This window comes from Geotrypetes seraphini, chromosome 2 (assembly GCF_902459505.1).
Source record: "Geotrypetes seraphini chromosome 2, aGeoSer1.1, whole genome shotgun sequence".
NCBI classification, from domain to species: Eukaryota; Metazoa; Chordata; class Amphibia; order Gymnophiona; family Dermophiidae; genus Geotrypetes; species Geotrypetes seraphini.
In genome coordinates, this window is record NC_047085.1 from 89,664,972 (window position 1) to 89,688,890 (window position 23,919).

The window sequence follows — 23,919 nt, forward strand, 5'->3', positions numbered from 1 at the left end:
AGGATACGGGAAGGAGGCACTGGGGGCACTATGGACATAGGACGGAGGCACTGGGGGCACTAAGGACATAGGATGGGGGCACTGGGGTCACTATGGACACAGGAAGGAGGCACTGGGGGCACTAAGGACATAAGAAGAAGGCACTGGGGGCACTAAGGACATGGGAAGGAAGAGGGAGGGAATAGAAAGGGACAATTGTTGGGCCTGAGTGCAGAAAGAAATGAAAGAAAGGATACACAGTCAATTAATAGATGTCACCTTTTGATGAAAAAAATAAATGGTCACGTTACCTCTGATTTATTTTCTCTGCAGCAGAGTCAGCAGCCACGCTGAGCTGCATGAAGGTCCCGCAATGACTCGTCTGCTGGCTCTGCTCCGGAAGAAGTAAGTTACGTCGGAGGAGATGGACCCAGCAGACGCAGTCATTGCGGAACTTTGTCACAACTCCCTGCGTCTGCCGGGTCCATCCCATCCGACATAACTTACTTCTTCCAGAGCAGAGCCAGCAGATGAATCATCGCGGGACCTTCCTGTGTGCGGCTGCTGAGTCCCCTCCAGAGCAAGTACGTCGGAGTGGGGTGGACTGGCAGCCGGCAGCTACAGTAATCTTTGGATCTTGCTGCATGAAGGGAGAGAAAGGGGCAGGACTGCTGGAATGGAAGAGTGGTGGAGGGAAAGAAAGGGGGCAGGGTGGTATGGAAGGGAGTTGCTGATGGAATTGATGTACAAAGAAAGGGGAGAGACATAAGGGGGAAGGATATTGGATGGAAAGAAAGGGGGCAGATGCTGATTGAAGAGGGGTGGATGGCGAGAGAAAGGGCAGACATTGGATGGCAGTGGGGAGCCTATGCTGGATGGAAGTGCAGATGGGAGAGATAAGGGAGCAAATGCAAGAAGGAAATGGGAGGAGAGAAAGAGGGGAGCAGATGCTGGATGGAAGTGGACAGAGAGAGGAGAAGGTACTAGATCGAAGGGTTGGAGAAAGAGGGTACATGATGGAAGGAGGGGATAAATAAAAGGAGGGCACATGATGGGGAGAAAATGATTGAGTTAGGGAAACACTGGAGGGGTGAGGGAAAGAGGTGGCAAGCTTTAGGTAGAAGTAAAAAAGGACATTGATGAGAGGGTAGTAAGAACGTAATCTAGAACAGATGCAGAAAATAAATTGAAAAGGAAAATGAGGGAGAAAAGGGAAAGGGATTGCAGAGGAGAGGTGTGGGAGATGGAAGGAGAAGAGAGAGATGCCAGACCAAAAGGGGTGAAAGGGGAGATGGAAGGGGGAGGCATACAGTTTCTGGAAGGGGCGTAGGAGAGAAGATGTCATATAGGGGAAGAGAGACGGCAGACAGTGGATGGAAGAGATTTACAAGAAGATGAGGAAAGCAGAAACCACAGAAGTCAAAGGTAGAAAAAAAAAATTCTATTTATTTATTGCTTTAGGAGACGTGTCACTGTTTCTGTAGTGCACTGTATGCAGAGTCCAGCTTCTTACTTCTGTGTGTTCAATTTATTTTCTGCATCTGTTCTAGATTACGTTCTTACTACCCTCTCATCAATGTCCTTTTTTACTTCTACCTAAAGCTTGCCACCTCTTTCCCTCACCCCTCCAGTGTTTCCCTAACTCAATCCTTTTTTCCCCATCATGTGCCCTCCTTTTATTTATCCCCTCCTTCCATCATGTACCCTCTTTATCCAACCCTTCGATCTAGTACCTTCTCCTCTCTCTGTCCACTTCCATCCAGCATCTGCTCCCCTCTTTCTCTTTTCCCATTTCCTTCTTGCATTTGCTCCCTTATCTCTCCCATCTGCACTTCCATCCAGCATAGGCTCCCCACTGCCATCCAATGTTTGCCCTTTCTCTCGCCATCCACCCCTCTTCAATTCCCCTCTTCAATTTAACCTTTGTCTATGTATTTCTATTTTACCTCCCCCCCCCCTTTTACAAAACTGTGGAGCGTTTTTTAGTCTATGAGTGTCAGAGCTGTTACCACTGTGGCTAAAATCCACACTACAGTTTTGTAAAAGAGGGAGGGGTTAGTTTGTGATTACATATTCCATGCTAGGCGAAGGTGTTTTCTGTGTTCTGTGTGTTCAAAAGACATGGCTTTCTGTGGTATATAAGAAATAAAATTATTATTATTAGGATTGACGGTGTAGGGTTGATCTGTACTAGTCTGGCTTGTTTAGTTTTACAATGGGTGTATTGATGTACTGCTCACTGCAGATGCTGCCTTTTCCTAGGTACTCACGTGTGACATGTGGCTTGTTACTAAAAATCATGTTTTTGGGCGTCAAAAAATGATGGGCCTCGGGCGTCACATATGCTAGGTACGCCACTGAACCCCACCCTTCCAAACTAGCCAACGCTGCGCGCCGACGATTCCAAGCGCAAGACCGAAAGGAGCCCTAGCCAGGAAGTTGTAGACGCCGCTTCCATAGTAACGCACCAGCGAGCGGTAAACAGAAGGGAGCCAGATACACTGCAGTGAGCACCCCTCCTCCCTCCCCAGTTGGCTACGCAAGTGCAAGTCTTCGGCGGCGCCCGAGATGGCCAGTGAGTGAAAAGAGAGCAACAGCGCGAGCCGGGGGTAGAACCGTTGCAAACAGACGCAACTCCTCAAAAAAGGGAAAAAGCGTCCGCCTCCTGGCAGCCGTTGCGCCTCGCATACGGGGGATTCCGATGAACATACGTGCTGCTTCTCGTTCTAATTCTAAAGGGGAAAAACTTTCAAAATAACGTAACGGCGGTGTACTAGGCTGCCCCGCTTTCCTCATCCCTTGGTAGTAAAAAGGGGGGGGGGGGGTTGGAAAGCTGAGTCACTTGGTCAGAGGCTCACTGATCTTGCCGTTCGTTCTGCGTTTTCCCGGGCACTCAGGTACATTGAGAAAAGGGACTCTCTCATCACGGCTCCCCCGGGTTAGATATACAAAAGCGTGCAATATGGTCAGTCAAGCCCTGTTAGATTTATTGTCTAATAAGGAGTTTAGAAACTCTGTCTGCTCTTGGTTTAGTTCTTTCTTGACTGTTGGAACTGGTCTGTAAGGCCTCAGTGCTGTCCCGTATGTATTTAATATGTATTTACCCCTTCAGTTTTGGACCCTCTCCCTAAAGGTGATGCTACTGCTGTTGTTAAGGTTAGAAGAGTAGCCTAATGGTTAGTGCAGTAGACTTTGATCCTAGGGAACTGGTTCAATTCCTACTGCAGCTCCTTGTGACCTTGGGCAAGCCACCTAACACTCCATTGCCCCAGCTACAAAAACAGATTGTAAGCCCACTAGGGACAGAGAAAGTACCTGCAAATAACTGTACAGCACTGTATATGTCTAGTAGCACTGTAGAAATGATTAGTTGATTCAGAGTTGGTTTTCTGGCTTGCACCTGCACTTTGATTTAGATAGGGGGTTGAAGTGTAACTTGGGAATCTCAAAGAAATATCATGTGCAAATGTTGATTTTTGTACATTAAGGATGATGCTCTTTTTCTGACATGGGATGATCTAGTGTCTGTTGTGAGAGCTTTATTTTTACTGTGATTAGATTACTACAGTTTGGTTTTGTGGGGTCTGCCCCAGAGGAAAATTCAGCAATTACAACTTATTCAAAATACTGTAGCAGTAGATGGCAAGCTTGACAAGATGTGACCCAATCTTTTTTAGCTAGTTTGCATTTGCTACTGATCTACCTGTAACATATTGATGCTGATTGTTAAGATTCAGTCAGATATGTTATTCTCCTGAGTACTTTCTATATAGTGTCTGGACTTATGTTCCAAGATGTCTTCTATGGTCTTGGGAGTACTGTTGTTAGCTATTCTTGGGGTTAAAAAAGTCTCATTTGTGAAGCATCATTAGAGGACTTTTTTTGGATGGAGGACTACAACTTTGGACTGTTCTTCCAAGCAAGTTGTATTTGGAGTCTGATATATCTAAAGTCAAGAAGGGTCTGAAGACCTTTCTCTTTGAAGTACCTTAAATAACGTGGGGTGATAATGTGTCACATTTTCTTTTATTTCAAGGTTTTAGTTAGTTGGGGACTATTTTGGTGAATGGGGAAGGCAAAATGACCCAAGGCCTTCACTGGCTGACCAAAGGAAGGAGGCAAAAAAACTCCAATATATCTCTATACAGATATTTCATATATTTAAATTTTAAAAAAACATCTTTATTCGGAGAATTTCCCTAAAAATAAAGGATAAAACACTAGCAAGCAAAATATTGGAACATAATAGCCAGTAAAAGTAAAGTCTAGACAGATGGTAGAAATACAATATTGTAATGAACTAATGAGTTAATTGACTCATTTGTACCACTTTTCAGGAATCCCTGATGGATTCCACTTGTGCTTCTTTCTTTACTTTTTACAGGATCACAGACTCCTTGGATCTTTTCTGTTCTGTAAAACTCATACAATATTCAACATAACACAAATTCTTACTCTACTTTAGATAAGAGATGCTAATTATAGTACCAATGGGACCTTCAGTTAATCAAGTCCAACATACTCCTCTTTTTAGGGAGAAAAAAAAGAAAAGAAAATATCCTTCTCTCCAAAAAACACAAAGCAATTCATGTTGGGGTGTCTTAAGTGCCATGTGGGACCACCAGAGAGGATGTGAGGTGGAAGGAGGACAATTAGTGGGACACTGTGTTAACAGGGTACAAATTATATCGCAATCAAAGAGTGGATCAAATTGGAGGAGAGGGGTTATGCTATGGTAAAGAATTGGAGGAGAGGGGTTATGCCATGGAAAGAAATTGAGTCAAAATAAACATTCTACACAAAACAGATAGATGCATGGAATCACTATGGAGAGAAATTCCAAGTGTGAATGGAATTAGTATAAAGGTAGGACTGTACTACCATCCGCTGGGCCAGATTAAACAGACAGATAAAGAAATGTTTACAGAAATTAGGAAATCTGGCAAATTGGGCAACCCTGTAATAATGGGTGACTTCAATTGCCCCTATATTGACTGAGTAAATGTTACATCAGAGAATGCTAGGAAGGTAAAATTACTAGTTGCAAGAAATGACTGCTTCTTGCGGCAACTGGTGCAAGAACCAACAAAAGAGGGAGCTGTTTTAGATCTAGTCCTTAATGAAATACAGGGCATAGTATGAGAGGTAATGGTGCTGAGTCCACTGAGAAACAGATCATAACATGATCAAATTTGAGCTAATATCTCGAGCAAAATCACAAATGAAATCTACTGTAGCAGCATTTAATTTTCAAAAAGGTGGCATGATAAAATGAGGAAAATGGTTAAAAAGAAGCTAAAAGGATTAGCTGCAAAGGTTAGGACTTTAAAACAGGAATGGGCATTGTTTAAAAACACCATCTTGGAATCCCAGATCAGATGTATTCCATGTAGTAACAAAGGTAGAAAGAAGAGCAAATGACAACTGGCATGGTTAAAAGATGAAGTGAAAGATGCTATTAGAGCCAAAGGGAACATCCTTCAGAGACTACAAAAATGATCCAAATTAAGAAAATAAGAAGCAACTTAAGTACTGGCAATTTAGATGTGAAGTATTGATAAAGAAGGCTAAAAGAGAATATTAATAGAAACTTGGCACAGACTTATAGTAACAACTTTTTCAGGTACATCAGAAGCAGAAAGCTTGTGAGGGAACCCATGGGACCATTAGATTGTGAAGGAGTAAAATAGGTGCTCAGAGAGGACAAGACCATAGTGGAGAGACTGAATGAATTCCTTGTTTTGGTCATTAAGAAAGAAGAAATAAGTATGTTTCTATGGGCTCCTTTTACTATGGTGCGCTAGTGGTTTTAACGCAAATTACAATGCCGTGCAAGCTAAATGCTAATGCCTCCATAGAGCTTCCGTTAGTATTTTTCGTTTAGCGCATGGTTAGCGCGTGTTAATCTTTAGCGCACGCTAAAAACATTAGCACACCTTAGTAAAAGGAGCCCTATGTTTCTATATACCTATATCAGAAATAGTTTTCAAGGATGACAATACAGAGGAACTGAAATAAATCTTTGTGAACCTGGTAGACGTACTGAGCCAAATTAACAAATTATTGATAAATCACCTGGAACAGGTGGTACAAACCCAGGTTACAGAAAGAGCTCAAATATTAAAATGCTGATCTGCTATTAGTGATCTGTAGCCTGTCATTAAAATTGTCCATCATACCTGAAGATTGGAGATTGGCCAATGCAACACTAATATTTTAAAAAGGGTTCCAGGAGGGGTATATTGGTAAGCCTGACATCCAGTGCCGGGCAATATAGTGGAAACTATGAGGGTGAATCAATAATTAAAAGCTATCTTTAAATCACATGATAACCTGAACAGAGCTAGCAAAATGCAACATATGTACTTGTACATTGCCCATTGGATAGTTTGTCCATGCACAGTGCAGAGCTCAGCCTTTAGTCATGTGGCAGCCACGAGGTCAAAAACATGGATGGTCCATTGCAAAATTGCAATGTCGAAGAACAACGTGCAGTAATGCGCTTTCTTTGGGCAGAGGAAGTGAAACCTGTGGAAATTCATCGTCAGATATTGACTCAGTATGGACATAGCACCATGAGTCAACAAAATGTTTATGAATGGATAAAATGGTTTAAAGTGGAAAGAAAAGGTGTAACTAACGAAAGTCGTTCTGGTTGCCCATCAACATCAGCACACAAGAGTACATTGACAGGGTAGATGCCTTGATTAGAGAAGACCAATGGAAACGGTATCTCAATTGGATGCAAATTTGGATATCAGTTATGGATCTGCATTTGCCATAATGCATGATGACTTGGGATACAGGAAAGTCTGCATATGATGGATTACAAAGATTATGCATGTACATCGATGAATTTGAGCAACAAGCACCAGTAATGATGAAGAACTTCATAGCAAGAGGGTATCCAGAAGATTGTGTCAGAGAATGCCTCAACAGAGCTCAAATGAAATATAGGAAGGACTTGTTAAACCCAGTACAGATTCTTCCCTTGCTGCCTTCTAGCTTGCTAGACCGTTCTATAAAGAAGGATTTATCCCCTTTTTTAACCTGTCTTGCTATATTTTCTTCCATCCGGAGTTTGGCCTCCCTGACTGCTGTCTTAACCTTTTTAGATTTTGTCAGATAGATATCTTTAGTTTCTGGTTTCTGCAATTGTTTGTAGGTTATGAATGCTCTTTTCTTTTGCTTTACCAGCTCTGAGATCTCAGCAGAGAACCACCGTGGCCTATTTTTTCTGCGCCGTTTGCTCACGGTTTTTATGTATATGTTGGTTGCTTCTTGCAGGGTGGATTTCAGAGCCGACCATAATACCTCTACATTGTCCGTCGTGCATTGGTTTCGCAGTGCATTGTAGACATAGTCCCCCATGCCCTGAAAGTTAGTTCCTTTAAAATTTAGGACTTTAGTCGATGTATTTGACCTGGTGGTTCCTTTCTTCAGATGGAACCACACCATGTTGTGGTCGCTGGAAGCCAAAGCCTCTCCTACTGATACCTCTATGACGCTGTCCCCGTTGGTGAGCAGCAGGTCCAGGATCACCTGATCCCTGGTGGGTTCTAACACCATCTGTTTGAGATGTGCTCCCCGTATGGAGGTTAGTAGCCTCTTACTGCCACTGGTCGTGGCGGAAAGTTTGTTCCAGTCCTTGTGATCATTGCTCTATCTGCAAACATAGTATGACTGTTTTAAGTTATGAACATCCAATTAAAGGAACTAATGTTAAATTAAATTAAAAGAGTTTAGTGATTGTAATACCATTGATGTCATTTATGCAATAATATGTCCATGCCATAAGTGGTACATCAGAAAAACTAAACAGATGATTAAAACAAGAATGATAGAACATCGAATTTGCATCAGTAGAAATATTCAGTCTGCTCCTGTTATCGAACATTGGTATGACAAATGTCACTGTACTGAAGACTTAAATGTTTTGTACTTAAAATGATTAAAACAAAATGGAGAGGAGGAGATCCAGATACCGTTATAATGAAGGAAGAACAGCAGTTCATTCATAACTACAATATCATCACACCAACGGTTTGAATATGAAACTGGATCTGAGAGCTTTTATGTAGCTTTTCCTTTTTCTTTTGACTGTTTAAGTTAGTTTAGCTTTATATTTCTTTTGACTGTTTAAGTTAGTAAAGCTTTATATTTCTATAGTTTAGCAATTACTTTTATGATACGTCAGTTCATCCTTATTTTTATTAACAAATTAATGAAGATTGATATCATACCATTTATATATGTGATCTTTTATGTTATGATAGGTGATCCCTATGTCTATTTATCATCACTTTATTGTTTTGCTGGTTAAAATATTTTTAAAGAATTAAAAGATTTTTACTGCACTAATTAAGTCCATTTTTGCAATAAAGTTAAAATCAAATATTTCATTTATGTCATCATTATTACATTTGTTGGCTCAGTTTGATGGGGACTTTATTACTTTTTCTTGGTTATTCATAGTGCCCTTTCCACATTTGTTTTGTAAACATCTCTGCTGCCGTGTCACATGTTTAGGTAACGTCAGAGTACTCCCGCACATTATAAATTTGCATTTTTTTGTGGCCACCATTTTTTTGACTCCAGAACGCCCAGATATTTTGGATCTGTACACTGTTGCAAAAGATTTTAGTAAGTTGGTTTTACTTTCTTCTGGGAACTTTGTATGTCTTTTTATTTATTAGACATAAATGTAAGATGCCCTGTAGGTTGGTTTTGTTTGTCGAAGTTTCATCAGTGCGATTTTTTTTTTTTTTAAACTTCTCTTATACTGTTTTGTATTCAGACGGCTGCATGAGTAGCATCTGCCCTTAGTTTATTTAAACCAACAATAAAATACAATATAAACAAATAACAGTGAACAGAAATAAACTAAACTAAACCTTGGGTTTATATACCGCACCATCTCCACGAATGCGGAGCTCGGCACGGTTTACAGGAAGAAGGATGAGAGAGAAACTACAGTGGAGAGATTAAAGAGTTAGGTGTAAAGGGGGAAGGTGAGAGGCCTAAGAGGGGGGAAGTGTTACAGTTTTGAGAATAGCCAGGTTTTTAGGTGTTTGCGGAAGAGTTGGAGGGAGCTTGAGGTTCGGAGTGGGGAGATAATAAGAGATGCATAAATCACTGGAAAGAATTAGAATAGGCATTAGGTCATGTGACTGTAGGGTTGACCATTTCTTGTTAAAAGAAATAAAAGAGTTGGATTTTTTGGCAATATAAAGCTCATATCTGTAGAGCAAACAAATCTGGTTCCACCATCTGGCATAGGTAACTTGTGAGAGGTCCTTCCAAGAATCACAAATGATTTTTAATGCAGCAATGAGTTAAGAATCAAACAATACAGCATAAAAATCATTTAAAGCAGAATTGAGAGAGGCACTTTTCAGAACAATGGTTGCATAAGAAAAATGTGCCAAAACTGAACTGGAAACCCCAAAACAAACTCAGCAAGTACTTCATTTTGTACTAAACATAATTGGTGGCATAACCTTGAGAGGGGGCTGGGCCTCCCACTTTGAGCTTAGCCCCCCTCAAAATGAACATCTCCTTTGCTGTAGCTGGTGGGACATTTTGTTTTTCCATCATTTTGTCTATCTTCTATTAATTCTCTTTCTAGGTCTCGGAAACCCCAATTCCATCCCCATGGGAGTCCCGTGAGCCTGGGGGGGGGATCCCCATGGGAGTCTCGCAGACCTGGGGGGGGATCCCTGTGGGAGTCCCGTAGACCTGGAGGGGATCCCCATGGGAGTCCCAGATTACCACAATTCCTGTTCCCGTGCAGACCTCTAGTTCTGACCTTTTCTAATATCTTTTCTAGTAGATAGGTGTGTAATTCTGGGGCCCCATCCTGTTAGTTATCTCCTGCACTTGCCTACTGTCTCAATCAGAAAATTTGAGTTCGAAATGATATTTGGATGTCTGTCAGACCCTAAGGGTATGAAGAATAATCTATTGCTATAACATATTAGGGTATTATTTCAGCTGCATAAATATTTTTATTTGGCATGCTTGTCTCACTGTTTGATTATACAGTGGCAATGTTTAACATGTTTGTTATAATTTCAGAGTAGAAAAGAATTGTAATTTGGGGAGTTTCCTCTTACCCCTCCTTCACATGTGTTGCTATATGGGGCTATTGTCTGCTTAGGTACAAACTGAAAGGGGCAGCAGAGCCCTCTGGTGAAGGAGAAAGGATTTAAAAGCTGGAGTCAATTCCATCTGCACAGCTCACGAGCGTGGGGATATTACCTGTCCAGAATGACACACCTATATACTAGAAAAGATATTAGCAAAATAAGAACCTAATCTCTTTTTCAGAACATGTGATTGCCACTCTCCTTCACTTCTGTGACACATGTGAAGATCTTGGTGTGCCAAGAGTGCACTCTCTCTAAAAGACCAATGGTATGAATCTTGGATTTTCTTCAGGGTGGACCTCATAGGATTTCAGACTTAGGTTACTTGAAAATTCAAGTATTGATGTATCCTTTTTACCAAGGATGTCTGGAGAAGACTTTCTTGGTAACTCATCTAGATGTAGTCTATTTTCTCAGAGGCATCACATGTCACTCTCCCTCTTCTTCATTCATAGTTTGAATCTGGTGCTCAGGTTGTTGCACCTCAAAAGAGCAGCATTGAAAAACATCACTCTTAAGTTGATATTTCTTCTAGCTGTTACATCAGTGTGAAGAATTTCAGAGTTTTAAGCTTTATCCTTTAAAGATTCCTTTCTCAATTTTATGGAGGTGTGCAATTAATATAGTTACTTCTTCCTAAAGTAGTGTCCTTCATTTCACAGAGTAGAGTGGAGAAGAGATCAAAACGTGTGAAAGGGCATTTTCGATAGGACATAGTCTAAGGTTGGATGTTTTAGGCAGGACATCCACAAACCCAGGAGAAAAAAATGTCCATTTTAAAAGCTGCCAGACGTCAATCTTTTATTTTTGAAAATGACCTAGTTATAAGTTTTGGTCCTTAGGATATGTACCTTTTTTGACCATTTTCAAAAATAAAACATCCACATGAAAAATGCACAAAAACAAGTTTTATAGACATACCCAACTTCCGTGTCTGATCGCGACAGAGAAATCCCCATCAGCTGAACCAGTTTTGGGGATTCCTTCAGGCTCAACTGAAGGTGATTACCCCTGCCAGGATCAGCTGTTGAGCAATGTTGAGCCAATCAGGACCTTGAGCCCCTCCCACTGCATCCCAAGATGCATTGGGAGGGGGAAGGCCTATCATTCACAGCATGCAGCCCTGTAGGCAGGAGGGAGTGGGCTTCTCCTCCTGCCTATTTTGCAGCGCAAGGTACGGAAATGTCAGGTGATGTGGGGGGAGTGTATTGCAAGTGCTGTCGGGGGTGTCGAGAGATGTTGCGGGGAGGGGATTAGTGTGGAGGGCTCTCTGTGGAAGGGGCTGTGGGATCGGTGCCTGTGAGGGAGGGATGGAGAGAGGAATCTCCCTATCAGTTCAGCTGATCCTGGCAGGGGGAATCCCCATCAGCTGAGCAAGCAGGAATCCTCAAAACTAGCTGAGCTGATGGGTATTCCTCTGCCTCAACTGATGACAAGTTCTCAATATGCTGTTTCTCCACCATCTCTGGGTGATGGGAGGGGGTCAGTGACCACTGGGGGAGTAAGGGGGATCATGCCTTACTCCCTCCAGTGGTTATCTGGTCAGTTTGAGCAGCTTTGAGGCACTTAGGGCTCCTTTTACTAAGGTGCGCTAGTGTTTTTAGCGCACGCTGCATTGCCGCAGGTGCTAACCCCGCGCTACGTGCCAAGAACTAACGCCAGCTCAATGGTGGCATTAGTGTCTAGTGTGCACGGCATTGCAGCGCGTGCTAAGCGCACGCTAAAACCGCTAGCACAGCTTAGTAAAAGGAGCCCTTAGACACAACTAAAATAGATCTAACTGCTGGCGTCTAAGTTCCCTCTAGGAAAGCTTTGATTATCACTGCAGTACGTCCAGGTTTAAGCCCAGCTGATTCATGCTCATAACACACCTCCCAACATGCCCCTTTGATTTCTGGACGCACAGCTGTAGTTATAGAGCAGCAGCATCGCTACTCTGCATGTCAGATAAGTATACCGTGTAACAACTTAAGAACATAAGAAGTTGCCTCTGCTGAGGCAGACCAGAGGTCCATCTCGCCCAGCGGTCCGCTCCCACGGCGGCCCATCAGGCCCTTTTGCCTGAGCAGTGGTCCCTGACTAGCTTTATAACCTATCTCTACTCCTATTCCTGTAACTTACCTCTACTCCTATCCCTATAACCCATCTCTACACTTATCTATACCCCTCAATCCCTTTGTCCTCTAGGAACCTATCCAAGCCTTCCTTGAAGCCCTGTACAGAGCTCCTATCTACCACAGCCTCTGGAAGCACATTCCATGTATCCACCACCCTCTGGGTGAAAAAGAACTTCCTAGCGTTTGTTCTAAACCTGTCCCCTTTCAATTTCTCCGAGTGCCCCCTTGTACTTGTAGTCCCCCTTAGTTTGAAAAATCTGTCCCTGTCTACTTTCTCTATGCCTTTCAGGATCTTGAAGGTTTCTATCATGTCTCCCCTAAGTCTCCGCTTTTCCAGGGAGAACAGTCCTAACTGTTTCAATCTGTCAGTATATGAGAGATTCTCCATACCCTTTATCAGCTTAGTTGCTCTTCTCTGGACTCCCTCAAGTACCGCCATGTCCTTTTTGAGGTACGGCGACCAGTACTGGACACAGTATTTCAGATGCGGCTGCACCATTGCACGATATAGTGGCAGGATGACTTCCTTCGACCTGGTGGTGATACCCTTTTTAATATTACCCAACATTTTGTTTGCTTTCTTCGAGGCTGTGGCGCACTGCGCCGACGCCTTCAGTGTTGTGTCTACCATCACTTCCAGGTCTCTTTCAAGGTTACTTACCTCTAGTAGTGATCCCCCCATTTTGTAGCTGAACATCAGGTTCTTTTTCCCCCACATGCATGACCTTGCATTTCCCTATGTTGAAGCTCATTTGCCACTTTTTGGCCCACTCTTCCAGTGTCTTTAGATCCTTTTGGAGATCTTCGCAGACTTCCATGGTTTTAACCCTGCTGTATAGTTTGGTGTCATCCGCAAATTTAATGACCTCACATTTTGTTCCCACCTCTAGGTCGTTTATGTAGACATTGAACAGGAGCGGTCCCAGCACTGACCCCTGCGGAACCCCACTCGTGACCCATTTCCAGTCTGAGTAGTGCCCCTTTATTCCAACCCTCTGCTTCCTGTCTGCCAGCCAGTTTTTGATCCATTGGTGGACCTCCCCTTGCACCCCGTGGTTCCATATCTTCTTAAGCAGTCTTTTGTGTGGTACCTTGTCGAAGGCTTTTTGGAAGTCAAGGTAAATGATGTCTATAGATTCCTCTTTGTCTACCTGGCTGTTTACCCCCTCAAAGAAGTACAATAAGTTTGTAAGGCATGACCTACCCTTACAGAAGCCATGCTGACTTGACTCTAGCTGCCCATTGTTTTCAATGTGTTCACAGATGCTGTCCTTAACCAGCGCTTCCATCATCTTTCCCGGGACCGAGGTCAAGCTCACCGGCCTGTAGTTTCCTGGGTCACCCCTTGAACCCTTCTTGAAGATGGGCGTGACATTCGCTATTTTCCAGTCCTCCGGGATCTCTCCAGTTTTTAGGGATAGGTTGAATATTTGTCGAAGTGGCTCTGCTATTTCGTTCCTTAGTTCCTTGAGTACCCTTGGGTAACATTGTTATTGCATTTTTTGTTTTCATTGAAGACAGCAGGTGGCGGAGACAGTGAACAAGCAATGATGGTCTCTATATTAACTGGCTCCGTGATTTTTCACTAGAGTTTGGTTATGGGTCTGAGCGTTCACGTAGAAGCCTGTTTTCATATGATGATTTGATATAGTCATTGGTGGTTTACAAATTAAGGTGATCAGAGTTGGAGATATATAATTATCACTTTAGTTGAATGAAGTTCCCCTGAATATTCGTGTATATCTCTTACTTCATGGTCATTTGTTGAAGAGTTCAGTTTCATCTCATGTTTGAAACCTGTTTTGTTTTGCCTTTTTTATAGGGTATTTTTGCACATTTCTTTTCCAGTATACAAAAAAAATAATACTGAAGATCTAATATATGGCTGTACATCACAGGTCTTGATAAGATCTAATTTCTCTTTATTTTCAGTTTAGTATTTGGAATATGTTCCCTTTTACAATTTATATCTGCTGTATTTATTATGCACAGTACAGGAAGAAATATACTGTATTGTCATTTCTATTTCTCTAGTGTTATACTGTCTACATATTTTTACTTTTAGTTTGTGACAGTACTTGGTGAGGATCTATCTTCGGTTAGTATGTATGTGATGAAGCCAAATAGCTTGTTAGCATGGATTTTTTAATGTATGGATCTGTAGTAATTTGGCATGTTCAGTTTTCCTATTGCAATATTTATGGGTCTCTGCCTTTTCCTGGGTAGTCTCCTTATTGTGTAAGTTCTAGTCCTGAGTGAATTTTATAGGGCTTTGAATTACTTCATATTATTCCTAATAATAAAGAGGATTAATTTTGTTGTTACTGAATTGAAGCTAGAATCTGCTTTTTTTTTTTTTTGATATGGTGAGTTCTATGGGGAAATGTTCTATTTCTGTTCTGCATCTATTATTGGTTGAGGAAGACTTTTGTGGATGCAGATGCTATGGGGCTCATAATCGAAAGAGAAAAACATCCAAAAACTGACCTAAGTCGGCACTTGGATGATCATCAGTCAAAAAGGTCCAAGTGCCGATAATGAAACCAGGTTTTGAACGTATTTATAAATGACCTAGGTCTTCATAGTGCCGCTGAACGACCATAGCTAAACGGGGCATGTCAGGAGGAGTGTCGAGGGTGGGATTTGGGCGGGACGTGGGCAGGCTTAGACTTAGTCATACTGCATGTATAACTAAAAGTTATACAGCACAGGATTGACGGAACTTGGACCTTGTGACTTACACCATTTAAAACATGGTCTAAGTCACAAAAACCCACCTAAACTGACCAGATAAGCACTGCATACACAAACTACAGACTACCCCAGTGATCACCGACCTCCTCCCCATAAAAATATTAATCACAATTTGAAAATTATGCCTCCAGAACATCATCACATGGCAGCTTGGCATAGGAAAGCCTAGTCGTGCTGCACAGAGGTGTCTTAAGCCGTCTTGGGGGTGGGTTAGGGACCCAAGGAGAGGAGGATCCATGCCCATAAGCGCCTGTAATCACAGCATTGATATTGAAACATGTGCACTCCCCTATACACCCCCAAAACCCTTTTTTATCCCAGGACAAGCAGGCATGATATTCTCACATGTGGGTGACGTCATCTACGGAGCCCCAGCGCGGACAGCTTTTCAAGCAAACTTGATTGAAGTTTCAAGTTTGCACACTGCACCACGCATGTGCTAGTCTTCTTGCCCACTAGAGGGCGCATCCCCACCTCGTGGTCCTCAGTTCAATTTCATCCGCGGAGCCAGAAGCCCTGTGGAAAATTGTGCTCTTTAATTGCCTTCTGTCGCCGCGGCTGTGTCCTGTTTTCGACGCGGTTGCTGCGTTTTTTCTTCTTCTTTTGTTTTGTTGTTTCAGTTTTCGTCGAAAAAAAAAAAAAAAGTTTTTATTTTTCTCCGTCGCTCCGGGGGCTCCCGGTAGCCGCGGCCGTGGGACCTCGCCTGTTCCCGGCCGCTTTTTGGGCCCATGTCCCGTCCTGTGACGGGCTTTAAAAAGTGTAGTCGGTGCGACCGACTCTTGTCTATTACTGATCCTCACCGGTCCTGTTTGCGGTGCTTGGGCCCCCAGCACCCAACGGACTCTTGCTCCCGGTGTGCCACCTTTCAGAAAAGGGCTCTAAAACGCCGCAGGGCCCGCATGGCGGAACTTTTCGCCGTTGATTCCCCGGCCAGGAAGGCCTCGAGTTCGGCCTCGGCTTCGGCCCCGGCCTTGACCTCGGCCTCGACCTCGGCCTCGGGCCCCTCGACTTCGCCTCGGCCTTTGGTCCCATCGAAGCTGGTTGCCTCGTCCAAGCCTGCCTCGGGTAAGTCTTCACTTCCCTCCTCAGCTCCGGGATCGACCAAGAAGCCATCCTCGGGCTCCTCGACGGCGGGAGGGTCTGCCTCCGCCCAGCCCAAGGTGTCCAAATCAATTGCCCCGAGGGAATACTCGAGACCGAGGTCGCCCTCTGAGGAGCATACACCGGTCTCGGTGCTACCGCCTGGAATGGGGATCCCGGCTTTCCAGGACTTGCTCCGGGCTTTGATTGCCTCGGAGCTGTCCGGGGCCATTGAGCACCTGCAGCAGGCTTCGGCCTCGACTGCATCGGTCTCGGCGGCCCCGCAGGTGGCGACCTCGGTCTCGGGCACTGGGGCTTCGGGGCCCGAGGGTCGTACTACCTCGACCCCGGCTGTGCCCTCGGACCTGGCATCGGCGGTCCAGCCTGAGCGTAGCGTGCGGCCCCGTGACAGGCTGCGCCGGGTGCGGAGGATCTCGTCCACCTCGTCCTCGAGGTCCTCGCGAGGCTCCTCGCCTTCGGGCAAGCCTCGGGCGAGGCGCCGTCCGAGGAAGGCCAAGCGATCTCGGGCCTCGCCTCGGAGGCGCGGTCGCTCGTCGCCGCTCGGGGGCGAGTCCTTACAGGCCTTGGATCTCCGCCTGGATAACCCTAGTCTTTTTCGTTCCCCTGTCGGAGAGAGTTCCCGTGCCTCCTCGCCGGGGCGGAAGGGACGGGTCTCGGTACCTCGTACCCCGGGGGGTTCCCCCAAGGGTTCTTGCAGGCATGACCGGTCCCCGACCCCCTCGAGGTCCCGAGAGCGAGCCTCGTGGGAATCGGGGTCGGGTAGAGAGCCAAGGTACTCCCGCGAGGCCTCCCCCTTCTGCTCGGCGGGGAGATCTCGGACCCCTTCCCCGCATGCCAGACCTTCGTCATTCTCCAGGTTTGTGCAGGATATGGCGGGTTCTTTGGGTTTGGACTTGTTGGCAGGTTCCCATTACACCAAAGAGTTTTTGGAGGAGCAGGATCTTCCTACTCCCCCAAGGGAATCCCCTCGCCTTCCGCTGAATAAGGTCCTTCATCAGACCTTACTCAGAAATTTGGAGACCCCTCTTACGGTCGCGGTGGTGCCGTCTAAGATGGAGTCGAAATACCGGACCATTCCTCCTAAGGGGTTCGAGAGGGCACAACTCTCTCACCAGTCGCTTCTGGTGGAGTCGGCGCTCAAAAGGACGCAACCTTTCAGGGTGTCTGCAGCGGTCCCGCCTGGGAGGGAAGGGCGGACCCTCGACAAATTTGGTCGTCGCCTCTACGCTAACTCTCAGATGGCGACGAGGGTCCTAAATTACGCCTTTGCATTTTCTTCATACTTGCATAACATGGTGAAGGACCTCCCCACTTATCGAGACATCATACCTGATTCCCATAGGGCTCGGTTTGTCACCTTTATGTCAAATCTCTCTCAACTACGCCTGTACCTATTCCATGCTGTGTACAACGCCTTTGAGCTCGCCTCGAGGGTATCGGCCTGTGCGGTGGCTATGCGCCGGCTGGCGTGGCTCCGTACCCTCGAGATGGACCCCAATCTGCAGGAGCGCTTGGCGAATTTGCCCTGCGTGGGTTCGGAGTTGTTTGACGACTCCTTGGAGGCGGCGACCAAACGTTTGTCCGAGCAGGAGCGCTCGCTTGCCTCCCTGGTCCGCCCTAAACCTAGGGCCCCGCCGCAAAAACCTTTTCGCCTACCCCCGAGAAGATACCCGCAGAAATCTACGCCTGCCTTCTCGAGACCTCCGCCCCGCCGCCCTCCCCAACAGGGTAAGGGAGGTCAGTCAAAAACCCCGGCGCAGGGAGCGTCCAAGCCGGCGCCGTCTTTTTGACGGGATGTGCGGTTGGGGGTGGGCCCCCTCCGCAGTAGCACAGGACCCCCTCCCCATCGGGGGTCGACTCAGGTCGTTTTACGGGGCTTGGACGGAGATGCTCCGGACCATCTCCGAGGGCTATTCGCTCAACTTCTTAGCGCAGCCTCCAGACATGCCACCCAGCGCGTGCCCGTCCAATCGGAGCCAGTTGGCCCTTCTCCTGGCCGAGGCCAGGGCCTAGTTGAGCCTACGGGCGGTGGAGCTTGTCCCTCTCGACCAGAGGGGTCGGGGGTTTTACTCCTGTTACTTTTTGGTCCCGAAAAAGACCGGGGATTTGTGCCCCATTTTGGACCTCCGGAAGCTCAACAAGTTCCTGGTCCGGGAGAAGTTCCGTATGTTATCGCTTCCGGTTTTGTACCCCCTGTTGGAGGAAGGGGATTGGATGTGCTCCCTGGACTTGAAGGAAGCCTATACCCATGTTCCGGTGCATCCCGCTTTCCGCAAGTTTTTACGGTTCCAAGTGGGAGATTTGCACCTTCAGTATCGGGTCCTTCCCTGTGGTCTGGCGTCGTCCCCTCGGGTATTCACAAAGTGTATGGTGGTGGTCGCGGCGGCCCTGCGCTCTCGGGGGCTACAGGTCTTTCCCTACCTGGACGATTGGCTGATCAAGGCCCCGACCAGGGAGGGAGTTATCTTAGCGACCCAACAGACTATCATCTTACTTCAACGTCTAGGGTTCGAAGTGAACTTTCCCAAGTCTCAGTTGTGCCCGGCTCAGTCTCTCCAGTTTATTGGAGCCGTGCTGGACACGGTTCGCCTCCGCTCTTTCCTCCCCCCTCCTCGGCGGGAGGCCTTGCTTCGGTTGGGTCGCCAAGTTTTGAAGCGATCCAAGGTGTCGGCTCAGCATATGATGATTCTTCTGGGCCACATGGCATCGACGGTACACGTCACTCCCTTCGCCCGCTTGCATCTGAGGCTTCCTCAGTGGACTCTGGCCTCTCAATGGCGGCAGGATCGAGACCCGGTCTCTTGTCCGATAACAGTGACTCCTTCTTTGAGACGCTCGCTCCGTTGGTGGACCAACTCTTCCAATCTTTCAGGGGGTTTGCTGTTTCTCGTTCCTCCGTGTCGCAAGGTCCTGACCACAGACTCCTCGGAGTACGCGTGGGGGGCACATCTCGACGGTCTGCGAACGCAGGGTCTATGGTCAGCCGAGGACCGTCTGTGTCACATCAATGTGTTGGAGCTTCGTGCCATTTTTCTGGCTGCTCGAGCTTTCTGCCACCTTCTGCACGATCAAGTAGTGCTCGTGCGAACGGACAACCAGGTGGCAATGTATTATGTAAACAAGCAAGGGGGGACGGGCTCTTGGTCTCTGTGCCAGGAAGCCCTGCGCCTTTGGGAATGGGCAGTCTCCCAGAACATATTCCTGCGGGCGGTTTACATCCAGGGAGAGAGGAACTGTCTGGCAGACAAACTCAGTCGTCTTCTCCAGCCGCACGAGTGGTCGCTGAACTCCCGGGTTCTGCGCGAGGTCTTCGACTGCTGGGGGACTCCTCAGGTGGATCTGTTTGCCTCCCCGGAGACTCACAAATTGCCCCTCTACTGTTCTCGGATGTACTCCCGGGACCGTCTCGAGGCCGATGCCTTCCTTCACGACTGGGGGGGAGGTTCCTTTATGCGTTCCCTCCGTTTCCTCTGATTTTGAGAACGCTGGTACATCTCAAATCGACCAGAGCCTCTATGATTCTCATTGCGCCTCGTTGGCCCAGACAGCACTGGTTCTCCCTGCTTCTTCAACTCAGTGTCAGGGAACCTCTGCTTCTGCCTGTCTTTACCTCGCTACTGTCTCAGAGTCGGGGTTCACTGTTGCATCCCAATCTTCAGTCTTTACATCTGACCGCTTGGTTCCTTTCCCCTTGACTTCGGTTCCTGTTTCTCAGTCGGTGAGGGAGATTTTGGAAGCCTCGCGCAAGGTCTCGACTCGGCTTTGTTATTCCCAGAAGTGGACCAGATTTTCATCCTGGTGTGCCTCGAACCATCTGGACCCGAGTTCAGTTCCAGTGTCTTCGGTGCTGGAATATTTGTTGCATCTGTCTAAGTCTGGACTGAAGACGACTTCCATTCGGGTGCATCTCAGTGCCATTGCGGCGTTCCATCGGCATCTCGAGGGTCGGTCTCTCTCTCTGCATCCTCTGGTAACTCGTTTCATGAGGGGTCTCGTGAATGTCCATCCTCCTCTGAAACCTCCTCCTGTAGTTTGGGATCTTAATGTGGTCTTAGCTCAACTGATGAGGCCTCCTTTTGAGCCTCTCGACAAATCTCATCTTAAGTTTCTCACTTGGAAAGTGGTCTTTTTGATTGCACTCACGTCCGCTCGTCGGATTAGCGAGCTGCAGGCTTTGGTTGCGGATCCACCTTTTACTGTGTTTCATCATGATAAGGTGGTTCTCCGTACCCATCCTAAATTTTTGCCCAAGGTTGTGTCTGATTTCCACCTCAATCAGTCTATTGTTCTTCCGGTGTTCTTCCCGAAGCCCCACTCTCATCCTGGTGAGGCGGCGCTTCACACGCTTGATTGTAAGAGGGGGTTGGCCTTTTATCTCTAACGTACCAAGTCTCATCGGAAGGTTCCTCAATTATTTTTGTCCTTTGATCCTAATCGGTTGGGACATCCGGTTTCCAAGCGCACCTTGTTCAACTGGTTGGCTGCTTGTATTTCTTTTTGCTACGCTCAGGCTGGTCTCACGCTCCATGGTCGAGTCACGGGGCATAAGGTCCGGGCTATGGCAGCTTCTGTTGCTTTCCTCCGGTCTACGCCTGTGGAGGACATATGTAAAGCTGCCACTTGGTCTTTGGTTCATACGTTCACCTCCCACTACTGTTTGGACACTTTGTCCAGAAGCGACGGCCGGTTTGGCCAGTCGGTGTTACGTAACCTGTTTTCCTAGAGTGCCATCCTCCCACCTGCCCTTTTTTGGTTGGCTTGGAGGTCACCCACATGTGAGAATATCATGCCTGCTTGTCCTGGGATAAAGCACAGTTACTTACCGTAACAGGTGTTATCCAGGGACAGCAGGCATATATTCTCACAACCCGCCCACCTCCCCGGGGATGGCTTCTTTGCTTGATATGGAACTGAGGACCACGAGGTGGGGATGCGCCCTCTAGTGGGCAAGAAGGCTAGCACATGCATGGTGCAGTGTGCAAACTTGAAACTTCAATCAAGTTTGCTTGAAAAGCTGTCCGCGCTGGGGCTCCGTAGATGACGTCACCCACATGTGAGAATATATGCCTGCTGTCCCTGGATAACACCTGTTACGGTAAGTAACTGTGCTTTACTGGCATATAAGTAACTCTTGCATCCATAAGGGCTATTGGGGTGGTAGATAAGTGGGTCTAGAGCAGGGGTGCCCACACTTTTTGGGCTTGTGAGCTACTTTTAAAATGACCAAGTCAAAATGATCAACCAACAATAATTTTTTTTTTAAAAAACCCACAAAGCACACTGTACGAAGAGAAAATGTTGATTATCATTTATATTCTGGGTTTTTTTCAAAGAGGTCAAGGCAGATTACTATGCAATGTTACCTCAGTAACAACTATACAAAAATAGAGAAATATACCCCCTCCCTTTTTACTAAACTGCGATAGTGGTTTTTAGTGCAGGGAGCTGCGCTGAATGCCCCACACTGCTCTCAACGCTCATAGGCTCCCTGCGCTTAAAGCTGCTATTGCGGTTTAGTAAAAGGGGGCTATAGTGCAAAATATAGACAGCAGATATAAATTCTCAAAACGGACACATTTTGATTACTAAATTGAAAATAAAATCATTTTTCCTACCTTTTTGTCTGGTGATTTCATGAGTCTCTGGTTGCACTTCCTTCTTCTGTAAAGCCAATATTTCTTTCTTTCTGCCTTTCTTTTTTCCCCTGGCCCCCCTCTTTCTTTCTGCCTTTCTTTCTCTCTCCCCCGGCCCCCCCCCCCCCCCCCCCCCCTCTTTCTTTCTTTCTCCCCCTGACTGCCTGTCTTTCTTTCTCTCTCCCCCTGCCTTCTCTAGGCCATCGTGCCGATTTCTCCACTTCCCCGATTCTTTCCCTACCCCCACCCCCAAGCCAGCATGCCGATTTCTCCCTGATCCAGCGCTGGGCCCGCAAGACTTCACCTCCGGTGTCAATTATAACGTCTTGGAAGAAGTTCCAAGCCAGCCAGGCAGCGATTGGCTGGCCTAGAATTTCCTCTCCGATGTTAGAATTGACACTGGAAGTGAAGTCTTGTGGGCCCTGCACTTTTTCCCCGCAAACCAGCCCACCTCACCTTTTGCCTCCGCCTACCACGCAACGTGTCGGCAAAGCGTAACCAATAAGAGGACACTTAGCTCGCTCGCCCACCAGTGAGCCCGCGCAATGGATTAAAGTCATATTGCCAGCCGGGTTAAGTTTGCCCTGGGGTTTGGAGATTGCCTCTCGAGTGACTCTGCAGGGGAGCCAGTGCCAAGATGCAATGGTTAGACGGAGCGCTGTTTCAGAAGTGAAGTGAAGTCTTGTGAGTCGGGGAAGCAGCAGGGAAAAAAAGATTGGAAAGGCAACGCGATCAACTCAATCGCGATTGACCATTTGGGCACCCCTGGTCTAGAGGATTCTGGAATTGGTTTGTGGGGCTCACCATGACCTATAAGGGAGCTGTAGTGAGATGAAGACATGGCAACCTTTTTGTGAAGTTCACAGCAGTGTCCTGTAAGGTACCCCTCTATTTAGGTGCCATGTCTGGGTGTTCACTCCATCACTTTGCAGACCCCTCCCACGTCCAAAAGGGCTTGTTCTAGGTGTTTTTGACTTGGATGAAAAGTTGGATGAAAATGTGGTATAAAGATGGATGATTTAGCAGCTTGGACGATCAGATCGGCAGGACATATACTTAGCCGATTTTCGAAATGAAAAAAAATTTGGACATATTTTTCGAAAATGTATCCTAAGCTGTTTTTTATTTTGGACGACTTGCGACTTAGACGAAAATGGACTCAGACGTTCCTTTCGATTATGCCCCTCCACGTTTATAGGTAGTCCATGGCAATTCAGTGCACTTAGTCAGAAGTCAGTATTTGTTATTTTAGAGTCCTAGACTGCATAATTTAATTGCTAGTTTTTTCTAAGTATAACCATTGACTGGAAAGTTGTAAATTATTATTATATAGCCTGGATTAGGCCAGTGGTCCCAATGAGCAGACCCCCATCACACTCCCAACTCCCTGAACAGAATTTTCAGTGTATCTCTCTTTTGAATGCTTTGGGGAAGGGGCACCTCTCATTATCCCAGGACAAGCAGGCATGATATTTTCACATGTGGGTGACGTCATCTACGGAGCCCCAGCGCGGACAGCTTTTCAAGCAAACTTGCTAGAAGTTTCAAGTTTGCACACTGCACCACGCATGTGCTAGCCTTCCTGCCCACTAGAGGGCGCATCCCCACCTCGTGGTCCTCAGTTCAATTTCATCCGCGGAGCCAGAAGCCCTGTGGAAAATTGTGCTCTCAATTTGCCTTCTGTCGCCGCGGCTGTGTCCTGTTTTCGACGCGGTCGCTGCGTTTTTCTGTATTCTTTTGTTGTTTGCTTTCATTTTTCGTCAAAAAGAAAAAAAAAAAATATTTTATTTTCTTCCGTCGCTCCGGGGGCTCCCGGTAGCCGCGGCCGGGGGACCTCGTCTGTTCCCGACCGCTTTTTGGGCCCATGTCCCGTCCTGTGACGGGTTTTAAAAAGTGTAGTCGGTGCGACCGACTCTTGTCCATCACAGACCCTCACCGGTCCTGTTTGAGGTGCTTGGGCCCTCAGCACCCAACTGACTCTTGTTCCCGGTGTGCCACTTTTCAGAAAAGGGCTCTTAAACGCCGCCGGGCCCGCATGGCGGAACTCTTCGCCGTGGATTCCCCGGCCGGGAAGGCCTCGACTTCGGCCTCGGCTTCGGCCCCGGCCTTGATCTCGGCCTCGGGCCCCTCGACTTCGCCTCGACCTTCGGCCCCGTCGAAGCCTGTTGCCTCGTCCAAGCCGACCTC

The 23,919-nt window shown here is 46.6% G+C and overlaps 1 protein-coding gene across 3 annotated transcripts in view; it reads left to right on the plus strand.

Moving 5' to 3' along the window:
* Positions 1 to 2,372: 2,372 nt before the first annotated feature.
* LOC117355891 (trichohyalin-like) overlaps positions 2,373 to 23,919 on the plus strand; it is a 178,607-nt gene continuing 157,060 nt past the window's right edge. For 2 of the 3 annotated variants that reach the window (XM_033934974.1, XM_033934976.1), the window contains exon 1: positions 2,373 to 2,554. In XM_033934974.1, the coding sequence (XP_033790865.1) occupies positions 2,548 to 2,554 (7 nt within the window). In that variant the 5' untranslated portion in view covers positions 2,373 to 2,547. Of the gene's footprint in view, positions 2,555 to 2,587; positions 2,877 to 23,919 lie in introns of those variants that run through there. The other variant, XM_033934975.1, reaches the window with a different exon arrangement.